This window comes from Sphaeroforma arctica (genome assembly GCF_001186125.1).
Source record: "Sphaeroforma arctica JP610 unplaced genomic scaffold supercont1.443, whole genome shotgun sequence".
NCBI lineage: Eukaryota > Ichthyosporea > Ichthyophonida > Sphaeroforma > Sphaeroforma arctica.
In genome coordinates this window covers 41,872-53,495 of record NW_014040115.1, presented here as the reverse complement: position 1 = coordinate 53,495, position 11,624 = coordinate 41,872, and the positions used below count along the sequence as shown (strand labels likewise).

At 44.9% G+C, this 11,624-nt stretch overlaps 2 protein-coding genes across 2 annotated transcripts in view; one reads left to right on the top strand and one right to left on the bottom strand.

Moving 5' to 3' along the window:
- Positions 1-481: 481 nt before the first annotated feature.
- SARC_06300 (hypothetical protein) lies at positions 482-8,726 on the top strand. The gene is made up of 6 exons (XM_014299802.1): positions 482-1,022; positions 1,505-1,893; positions 2,271-7,006; positions 7,260-8,140; positions 8,286-8,383; positions 8,508-8,726. The coding sequence occupies exons 1-6, from the start codon at positions 616-618 to the stop codon at positions 8,552-8,554; spliced, it is 6,558 nt and encodes a 2,185-aa protein (XP_014155277.1). The 5' UTR covers positions 482-615; the 3' UTR covers positions 8,555-8,726.
- Positions 8,727-9,522: 796 nt separating this feature from the next.
- SARC_06299 (hypothetical protein) overlaps positions 9,523-11,624 on the bottom strand; it is a 2,145-nt gene continuing 43 nt past the window's right edge. The window contains exons 1-6 of the mRNA XM_014299801.1: positions 11,459-11,624; positions 10,788-10,955; positions 10,567-10,660; positions 10,398-10,465; positions 10,164-10,256; positions 9,523-9,973 (exon numbers count right to left, since the gene is read on the bottom strand). The exon at positions 11,459-11,624 is cut by the window's right edge and continues 43 nt beyond it. Of these exons, the coding sequence (XP_014155276.1) occupies positions 9,902-9,973; positions 10,164-10,256; positions 10,398-10,465; positions 10,567-10,660; positions 10,788-10,955; positions 11,459-11,624 (661 nt within the window). The 3' untranslated portion in view covers positions 9,523-9,901. The remainder of the gene's footprint in view (positions 9,974-10,163; positions 10,257-10,397; positions 10,466-10,566; positions 10,661-10,787; positions 10,956-11,458) is intronic.

The window sequence follows — 11,624 nt, the reverse complement described above, 5'->3', positions numbered from 1 at the left end:
ATTTATATATATATATGTATGTATATATATATATGTATATATGTATGTATGTATATATATATCTATGTATATCTATATATATATATATATATATATATTATAATTCATGCATGCCTGTATGTATGTATGTGCTTATGTATGTATGCATATACGTATATATATATGTATATATATATATGTATATATATATAAGTATATATATATATATATATATATATATACCATTTCTGTATTCATGTGAATACATATTTATTGAAATGTTTATTTTATCGCAAGTGTCACTTGCACCGGTTTTTTTTGCGTTAGCTCCGTGCTGATAGAGATCGATTATCAATGCCACGTTAACGGTTCCATCGTCGAAATGTATTTAATTGCATGTTCTGCGCCATTGTGCAATGTCGAAAAGTTTGTTCGACAGAGGAAGCTAAGGCTCTTCATTGATTATAGTTTTTTAACTGTCAGATATCCAATGTTACCTCTCTGTTGCAGTGAATCAACCTCGGCGTGCTCTTCTTTGCTGCCAATGGAAACTGGATATCGAATTACTATATTTGACGCATCTTGCGCACATATATTGACATAACGTCTGGAAATATTCCATCTTGAGTTGAAATCATGAGTGAAGGAGATGTCGTTGAAGGGTTGATAGGGGAAACCGATGATACAGTTGTGAACCATCAAGGTATAGAGTCACCTATCCGAGATGATGAATCGGAGGAGAAGCTCATAGACGGGGCCATCGATAAAGCTATCAGCACAATACGCCAAAAGGAAAGTGTACAGGGTTTGGTTGACGATGAAGTTTCAGCCCTCGGTAATTCAACAGAAACATTGAATAGCTCTTCAGTCCCCGATCAAACCTTCGATGCTATTGATAAGCACTCTTCGGGAAGTACATCGTCGAATCAGAGTTCAGTATCAAACTCAGAGGGTTTGCCATCTGTAAATGAACGCGAAGATGATGCTGCTGTGGCAAGTAGAGAAGGGCTTGATTCGAATGTGGAGACTGCTCCGGACAATGAGTATGTGTTGATTAGCCCGGCTGTTGTGAACTGGAGACTCCGTAATAATTTGAGCATGCATGATCTTTAATGTTTTTTTTTTGAACGTGCAGTTTAATCGCGTGTTTACAAAAGCCACAAATGTTTGTGTAGGTTGACGTCGAGTTGTTTAGTAGCGATTGGTTAAATCCGTTATCGCTGGTCATGACATGGCTGGAAAAGGGTTCCGGAATCACGGCGTGTCCGAAGTTGTATCATGTATTTATTTTTGTTCACGTTCTGATTGTTGTCACACATCTTCCAACTACACTGCTTTCCCGATTCTCAAGTTCAAAAAAATTACACAATCGAAATGCCAGAGACTGGTATATGTTTTATGCACTGTAGGTTGTGCAGTACATATTCAGGGTTTGTATCATTCGAAGCCTCGTGCTTTCTGCAATCCATGATCTTCAGTATAAATTTTATAATGTCATTCTCTGGAAAATGCACGCACATTTCAGCACTGGACATGATAAAGCAGAGCCGAATTTTCACGCGACTACCGAAGCTAGTCTTCCACTTATGTCTGGTGACAAGAATGCCGCGCGGCCGAAGCAGTCGGCCCGCCAAGCGGCACCGGGTCTATTTCTACCACCATCAGTAGATAATATGTCAGAGTTTTGCCAACACGAAAATGAGTCGTACGACACTGCAAGCAAGCCAGCGATGACGGAGTCTTCTAGATCTTTATTCTTTGATGATGACGATCAGGATTTGGAAGGGAGTGACAACGGCGGGGACGCGTCGAAAGGAGCTCTAAACACAGAGGACGCTAAGTCGCCGAACGTGGAAGATGAGTACTATGATGATCCGTTAATGGGACGTGTGAAGCGTCCTGCGCACATAACTGGTGAGTTCATCGTATATTTCATGTAATAAGACACACATATTTGTAGAATATATATTCAGTCATCTGAGCTATATATAATATCCTATACGGATGTTTGCTTATGGCCTGGGGGTTTTTTCTTCAGTTGAATAAATTATATTGTTCATAGCGCCGTGGGAGTGTGCCATTGCACGATTAGGCTTGTAATAGGTTAGCTAGCGCATTTGATTTTAAATGTGACCTGGATTTATATGCAAGCCATAGTACAGAGGCATTAACCCAATTCAGTATATCTTTTTAACATTTTAGGCCATAATAGTTGCTTCATTCCTCCCTCCACCGCTCTCTGTAGTCGTCGTATTTTTTAATCTTGTGCATATTTTTGCTCTTCTATACAGCGTCCGATTCAGACGAACCAGAGTTTGATACAACGTCGGCGTTATCAGCCAACAGTTCCACCTGTGACAAATTCACCTCGACATTGCGAGAAACCATAGAAGAAGCCCGAACCGATGCGAATAAGGACAATCCAAAGGTGCAACCTTTACGCGCAATACGAAATCGAACTAAAAGCGAGACCATGAATGACTTGTTTAGCGGCGAGATGGCGAGTGAGACCCAATCGGAAACTCTCAAAGATAGTCTGTTCAATGATAGTGACAGCTCGCAAGATACAACTGATGCCAGCCCCATACTATCACCAACTATTGCCACTGAGAGTTCTTCAAATTCCCAGCTATGCGACGCGTCTCAGGAAGACTCCAGTCGTGATGATGCGCTCGCTGATCCAATACTGGATATTGATCACTCGTCGGACAATAAGAATGTGGCGAGCGCTGCAGAGTCAGGTGATCAAGGCGGAAATTGCCAAAGATCAGCAGATGATAACGTGGGAGATGGGAACGGAGTAAAGGACGTGTCCGTACGTGAGAGCAAGATAGTGACAACTGACTCTTCTGCGAGCTTCAGTGATAGCATAGACAAGGGTGCTCACAGTGGCGAAATGGACGGTGAATCTCCTGCTGATCTTACCACTGAGACATCAGATGAGAGAATTAACCCTGTCAATAATCATACATCTAGTGACGACGCTGAGCAATCTTCGTGCGGGCCTGTCACTTTTTTGGAATTCAACCCAGATTTATCCACTGACACCAGCAAGGATGAAGCGGCGAGCACATGCACTTCTCAACCAACAACAGCAAAGCAGACAGTGGCCAATATCCAGGACTGTGTATCGATGGAGGATGGTGGGAGGACTAGCAACGACGACTCGCTGTATACATCCGCCAGTGCTTCGCTTTCCTCAGCGGGGGTCCCAAACGACTCTACAACGAACGGAACTGAACCTTCCGCGAATGACAAGGAGACCGCGAGCGGGATTGCGAGCAACGATGTGGGTCCAATCACCAGTGAGACGTTCCCGGAAGCAAACAATGACGCGAGAGAATGTGCACCAAAGATAAAAGAACGGAAGAAAGTTTTTAGCTTCTCAATTGACGAGAACAGCGACGAAGATCTATTCGCTGCCGAGCCGGTAGTGCACAAGCCGCGAAAACACAAGTCGCCAATCAAACCTGTGCGTCAAACTCCTGCACCAGTTATAGTACCGACACCTCCGGTGCCTACAGAGATAGAGGAACCTAAAGAACCACCCAAGTCTGTTGGGCTGTTCGATAGTGACGGCGATGCCGAGGATTCTGATTTGTTCACTCCTGTTTGTGATAGTCGAAATAAGATAGCCCCACGATCCCCCGCTGTGTGGAGAACGTCTTCGCGTCTCCCTGCGGAGGATAAGGCATGTGACTCGGAAACGGACGAGACAGCACCGAAGCTGACCGACCAATCGGTGAGTAGCGCGGAAGATAGCGTGTCGGAATCGGATACAAAGGTTACCGAGAACAAGGATACAGCGGAGTTTGACTCTAGGAGCGAGCAAAATATTGAACGGGAACTGTCCGACCCAAAGCCAAGAACTCTTTCCTTGCAGAAAGCAAACATAACTGATATCGGACTGGTATCGAATTCGAGCACTGTTGGAGAAGGCAGACCGGTTGAGACGGACACAAGTACAGATGGAGATGATATGACCGCGAAAATTGACATCCAATCCCAGAAGGTCGCAAATATTGAAGTCGTTGAGAATACGCCAGCAAGAAACGAACCCACAGACGACAAATCAGAAGCTAAGGGCGCAGGCGCGAATAGTATTCGAAATACGTCGGAATCAGGCACGCGCTCCTCGATGGAAGCGCACTCGGATGATAGAAACTCTGAAATTCCCACGAACAACAGGCCAGTCATTTTTGAAACGCAACCTATCGCGCACTCGCCGTTAGCTAACCTTCAAGTCGGTCGTATGCTCTCCGTCAACTCTGGAGTTGGGCCCTGTAGCGATGCCATAAATCTTTTTGACGATGATGCTTCTGATGAAGAAAATGGTGCAGAGAAGGGGCCTACGAGGTCTAAGGCTAAAACATTGGCTTTTGGCCTCTACAATGATCGTGCCGAAACTGATGAGGAGGACGGACTTTTTGGACCTAGCTCTGCCAGTAAGCTTGTTAGCCGAGAAGGAAATGGTGGGTCTCTATTTGGCAGTCAGAAGAAATTAAAACAGAAGTTGAGTATATTCGGCGCAGAAAAGATTAGAAAGAAGGGTGCAATAAGTGGAGCTATAGGATCAGATGCAATTGCTGATGGAGATGCTGATGAGTTTGTCGTGACATCGAGTGTGAAAAAGCCTCCTGCCCGCGAAAGGTTTGTTAGCCTGAATCCACTGGGTGTGGGGACGAAGAAATACGATCCGAACACGGTAGCAACTGATGTAAATTCCAGTTCAAAAATGCGCGGTGGCCGGTCTCGCAATAAAGAGAGCAATATGTTGGGCCAAAACGATGCAAATGTAGCCAATATATTCGCACAGGCGCAGGAGGATACTGCCCCGGTGGAAAGCGCTCAAACGGATGGGAGGAATACGGCGGCTGCATCGGTATTCTCCTCAAAGAGTGCGAGAACAACAAGTGCCACTTCGCGACGAAGCCCCCAAGAAGGCAAGCTCTCACCGAAACAGAGTACGACATCTAAGATTGTTCCAAATGCGCATGCCAAAACATCAACTAGCAGACGAACTAAAAGTTCTTCTACAAGCGACAGAGTAGTGGATAGCTCCCGTTCCGCTGCCTCGCTGGGGTTGTTTAGTGAAAAGCCAGGCAAGATGATTGGTACAAAGGAGAGCTCATCGAAGGCCTTCGCAGTCTCAAAGCCTGCAGCGATCGATGATTTGGATGGCAGTGCATCCGACGTCGGAGGTATATTCGACACTCCATCGTCGCATTTCACCAGTAGCGCGCTGCGAAAGAAAGTACCACAGTCATTGTTCGGCGACATTGAGAGGGAGGAGGACGGATTCGACACCATTACGCGCACTTTAGCGAAAGAAAGCGACCGCAGGCAAAAAAGCCAAGGCCGAACGAAGAAGTCGGCCAGAAGCATGTTTGATGATTCTGATGATGAACTCACGGAGGTATTGGCCAGAGATGACAAGAGAGACATATTTAGCGAACCCCCTAAACAAAACAAGATGAGAGTCGCAAGGAGTAGGAAGGACAAGGGAGTATATAGCGGAAAGGATAGTTCTCACACCGGCTCGCTCGAGGGCGAAGACAGCGGTTCTGAAACCGATGAGCTGTTCAGCGCTATACCGAATGCCGGTCGGAAGTCGATAAATGGCAATCGGAAAACTGGATGGGAGGTGAAAAAGAATCCAGTTGTCAGTACTACTCAGCGTGGCCCTTCCTCAAACACTACTGTCGGTATGTTTGGAAGCGATGAGGAGGAGACTGGCAGTGATGGAACATTCCAATCATCTGGTATACCCGATCGCAAGCTGCGTAGTGTAAATATTAGTTTTCAAACTGGGGTTACTAAAGGTCATGCTACTATAGTATGTGAGGGACGTATTGTCGAAGGAATCACTACACCGTCAATAAGATCCGATATTGATATCGAACCCGTTGCAATAGACACACTCGAAAATTCGGGCTCGTCTACAAGTATCAAGGACGCCGGAGCGTCATCCACGAGCACGCCCATAATTGCCGGAGACAGCTCTAACGGTCCAAATGTTACTGGGCACAAGAGTCTTAAATCATATGCCGCGCTCAATAAAGAAGCCATAGCAGATGAGAGTAGTGGAGATTTAATAGAGAATGCGGGCGAGTCGGCCGAAACACTCATTGGTGAGAGTGCCAGTCGGAGTGCGGAAGTATGGAGTGCGATGGACAGGTCGAGCGCGAATGTTACCAGAAAATCAGAAAATGTGCCAATAGAAGTTAAGGGTGCCTCTGCCAATATTGAACCGACAGTCTCGTCTGTATCGTCAAAGAAAATACACATACGACCTGTCATCTCAAATGTTGCTTCTAGCGGATTGTTTGGGGATGATGGAAGCGACGAAGCAGATGATTTCGGTCTAAGCGCTACGCAGTCTGCAAAACCGAAGAAATCTGCCATGATGGAATCTATAATGGAAAGCAATTTAGGCATTAACAAGGCAAATAGCCTTTTTGAAGGAGACGATGATCTGTTCTCCGAGGATGTGAGTAGGAAGATCATGGGCAACCTCATTAGCCCTGGAAAGAAAGACAAACGGAAGGGATCTAAGCCTAGGCAAGCGAGCGATAGTTTATTCGGACTCGATGACAGTCAGGATGACACTCAATTTTCTGTCGCATCCACAAGAGCTACTAAAGACAAGGCCCGAAAGAAAAAGGGAGGTGCCGAGCGTACTTTGACTTGGGGCGCCAGTGATAGTGAAGATGAGACAGACGGTTTTGGTCAAAATCATGACAAATCCAGCGAACATAGTAAGGGAAAGTCTGGCAAAACTCTCTTTGAGAATGATGATGGTGGTGGCGACGCCGATGCTAGTGACCAATTAGATACACTGAAGGCATACAAACGTCGATCACCGAAAGGTCCTGCGCTAACTCAACCACAAAGTACATCTTCGAAATCGCCACGAACACACGTCGTACCTCCTATTGCTGGCGTGTTAAACATGTCTAAATCGCCCTCCTCCGTAGAAAGTTCCAGAACGCCGTCGCAGCCTTTTTCCCCGCCGACTGTTCCAGTGGTACATAAACACGTAATTTGGACCAGGGTTTGCAATTTGCTACGATGGACTTTATCACTGATAGTATTACAATATAGACATTAGTCACTTCTATTAGGAGTTCTATTTGTATAGCATGTAGCATCGTGTGTAAATTTAGCTCAGATCTTTGCACACATGCCGTGTTTATCTCCTCTCTATTCTTTAAGTGTTTGAACCCGATGGAACTGAGTTGTATTCTCTAATCAAATATTACATTTCTTTCACGTATAAGGTCCAGCCTCAAGATGAGCCAAAGGTGAAAAGCAACGATGGGCAGGAGTGCGCTTCGCCCGAACTTCCCCCACCTCTACCACCAGCTTCGCCCGACAGTGCCAAACCCAAAGTCGAACCTAGGACCGAAACTAAACTCGAGGCTACTAAGGACAATTCATCACCCCCAGAATCCAAATCAACGTTTATCGCGCACACGCCATCCGCAAGTCCGCCACCGTTCCTTGAGGAATACACACCAGAGGCATCACCAGACAGGTTATCTCCAGTGAATTCCTTTGTGACCCCGAGGATCAAGGAGCCCTCAGCAGCTTCACCTCCGACACTGCCACTCCCTCTCGACGATACATTCTTGGAGGTCAACTACCACACACAGACTGAGAATATATTCAAGGAGTGCCCTCCTCCCTTGCCAGATTTTGAATCAAACGGCGTGGCATCGGATTCCGATTTGGATGTCGATAACCTTCGGAGCCCAAACCCACCTAGGAAGCCGTCGCCGACCCTCGCAGCAGAAAAGGGTATCGAAGCAAATCAACGGGCTCTGGTACCAGCTGATGCTCCAGAGATAGAGCGAGATGTCTTACCATCGCCTTTGCCGGAATTGGATACGACGGCCGTCACACCACCACTTTTTGACTCCATAACATCATTTGATGGCGTCTTTAAGGTGGCCCCTCCACCATTAGAACGTTTTGCAACACCGTCACCTGTGCCACCGCCTATGAAGAAGAACGGCAATGATGAACTAGAACGAGACGTGCCGGTGCCTCCTCCTCTAGTTGATGATATTGAGAGGCCCAATGGGAGTACAAGCAAGGGGATTGCGAATGCATCTCGTGCGGATGGTGGGCCTGTGATCCCAAATCCTGACGACGACAGGTAATTATTATGAAGTTACTTGGCATTGTAATAGAGGGTAGTAGCGGTTTGATTCAAAGTACTGTATATTCCCTCCTCATCGTTACTGTTTTCATTTCTTGATTGATATACATCTTAACATATAAATTTATCATAACTATACCAGGGAGTACTTTCTAGCGGGTCTGAACAATGAAGAAAATTCCGTATTCCAGCACGACTTCAGTCAAAATAGAGTACCGCAAAATGTGACGCCGAAAACTTGTATGTGGAATCATATTTGATATTCTTTTGTCTGGTTCTGTCATGAAGTCTTTCAGCTCGTTATAAAATTGCGCTGGTTTCAATTCGCTGACAGTCAATTGAAACCAATCAACGCCCAAATCAGATGCAAACATCTTCACATCCGTGGAAGGCAATTCCGATATATTCTAGTAAGTCTGTGGCTGGAAGCGGCACAGTCACCATGCTCCAGGAACTGACGGATTGACTGTCGGTGCTTCAATCCGACGTATGAACTCGGATCAGTCAGGCTAGACATTGTGCCATGCCGACAGTATGTGTAAAAATCCCAGATAAATAATTAGTAAATTTAAGATGGCCGCTGTTCTCAATCGATATGGAATATACTACATTGAACAGACCCTTGCCTAAATTTAAGATGTATGGAGAAGCAGGGATATCAACCTTCTATCGTCCGCCACGTCTTCTAGCTTTGGTTTTCACATGCGTGGCATTGGGCACGAAGTGCTTCACTAAATGAACTCGATACTGTGTTTAAAGTCTGCTTTAGACTAAAAAAAAACTAATTTTCAAGACTCGTGGCTGCATCTGTTATAGTATATCTCACTCAGTTTAATTCTTGTCCAGCCCTTCAGGGAAGCACTCATTTATAAAAACAGCTTAGATAGGCTGGCCGCCGGATTATGGTATCTTAAACCAAACCTTATGTCCATATACCTATACCTGTGCTTCGTAAGAGGCAACGAGAATATTCGAATAGCTTAACTCTGGAGTGAAGAATTGAACGAAAATAGATCAGAATCGAGGTGTTGTTGTAGTCTTCACTATCAGGCCTTTTAGTTCTCCACATCCCTTAGCAAATAGCTATTATTTATATTTCAGCCAGGCAATACATTGGGACAGATAGGATACAACGAAGAGTTGAAAATCATGACTAGTTGTGTTGAATTCGTGGAATTGTCTATAGGTAGTAGTTGACATATGTATGTTAAAGTATAAGACAGGTAGTCCCGCTCAATCCAACTATTATCTGAAATAGTCAGCACACGAATCACTATGAACAGTCGGAAGGAGATAGAACAAGTAGCTATTTTTTTATCACCTTGTGAAAGTCTCATATTCCGCTCAGACACTGAAGTATTTAGAAAAAGATTATGTTGTTCGGGGAGGGCATTTCACTTTAATATAGAAAAAAGTCACAGGTATTTCCACATCTGCAGCAATTCTTCATCCGGAAAATGAGACAGCATGATGCTGACGGGTTGTTGGGCAGAAAACCACACCTGCCAGTATTAGTCTCGATTTCATTCATATTGTGTCGATGCCACCTACGACGACGAACTTGCAGAAAGCAAGACAAATTGCCACGAGTAGATCCAGACTGCGCTCAGTTTGCTTTAATTCGAAAGGCACTGACAAAAGTCAATTTGGCCTAAGCAGCCTGTGGAAGGCTTGCGCATTTGGTCCTCCTCATTGACAGTAACCGCGCAAAGCAAACCTCCTTACAAAGTCGGTCACAATAACGGGTGCAAATAGTATTCATGTATCCTTCTGCAAACAAGGAAGGTTGGGACCTCCGCAAGTCCATGCGAACAGTATATACGCCACCAACTGTATTGTAAAATAATAAACACGGTTATCAATTAAAGGAAAGCAACAATGGCAACTGATACGAAACCATCGCTTGCGAGTGCTGCAACTCAACCCTCCGAACTATCAAGCTACTTGTGTAAAAGCTTGCTATATATACTACGACTCCGATGTATCTGGTAGAGTTTGGTGGATGCAATTGTTCACTTACCGCCACGATCAGAATGATTATCAGTAAATATTTCTTGTTCTTCCACCAGTATTGCCTCTTCATTACGGTTGCCTTCTTCTTGAAGTGAAATGCCTATCAATTTAAAATGGGATTGTTCGCTGTTAAGTGGAAGTAAGACTCACTTTCCCTACAACAACACGAAAGCATGAGAGTGACCTGGTAAGACGGCGTCTAAAAGGACACCAGAAATTTTGAGATATGTCTACTACATACCTGTTGATTGAGCGTTTCGGTCCGATCCACCAAGAGTTCAATGTGCTCGCCCCTCTCCAGTACTTTCTCTGTTTGTAGTATATGTAAATTTATTATTTAACTATAACTGCCACCGGAAAGACTATTGAAAACCAGACACGCGTATGTAACCTCGGAACACATAGCTTGCCTATATTTTCCACCATCACTTTCTTAACCTCGTCTATCTCCCCTTGAACCTGTACGATACGATCTGCATTCGGATTGAAGGAATAGTATTCCATCTGTTGAAGAGCGAAGCATCGATTATTTTAGTGGCACAACGATGCAGACGATTTTGGACACCAACGACTTAGAATGGTCAACCAGACAGAGAAGAAAGAAGATACTCGATGAGATGTCGTATTCTACCTGTGTTTGTAGTACAGGCTTGAACTGTTCGTTTAGGGAATAGGCACCGGCGGTGTTTGCACGCATCCCCAAGGTACTTTGAAATCTTGATTGTATGTCGGTCAAGAAGGCAAAGGCAATTCGTCTTTGAAACTCCTCATTGGCCATGCAGAGATATGTGTATCCATCCTGATAGCCGGAATAACTTGAAGCTTGGACAGCATGCACCGCAATAAAAACACACGTAGTCTGCGTCATACAGAGATAGGTGCACTCGTCTTGATAGCCGAGACTACCTAAACGGTTAGTCAGTATGCACCGCAACACAATAGTACATAACCAGTAAGGCCGCTCGCAGCTTTGGCTGACATCGACTAGGGTGCTGAGCATAGTGGCGGTGGGCTAAATTGCACACCGACCTGATACATAAACAACAGCTACACACAAATAGGTACCGCTGTTCGGGTACATATAAGAGAAGACCATTGTGCAGAGAGAGACACAATTAGATCTCACAATATTGAATACGTAGGCCAAAGGACGTGCGGTCAAAGAAATACAAACACGAGGCAACAAGAAACGAGATTCCGCTGTACACTGCAGGTATCTTTCTCTAATACGACCACATCCTCTAAGACAAGCAACACTGTATCGAAGCATCAAAGACAATGTTTGATGGTATAGGCTCTCACCTGAACTACGTAGTGGAACAGGAATTTATCGTATATGTAGGACATCTTCGCATTGTTGGGCGGTATCTTGTCCAGTATGATTTGTGTGATTTGTGTGAAATTTCCTGAGCTTGTTGTGTGCTCTGCGAGGACCACAGGCCCTCTTGAGACAGTTGCATAGATGATC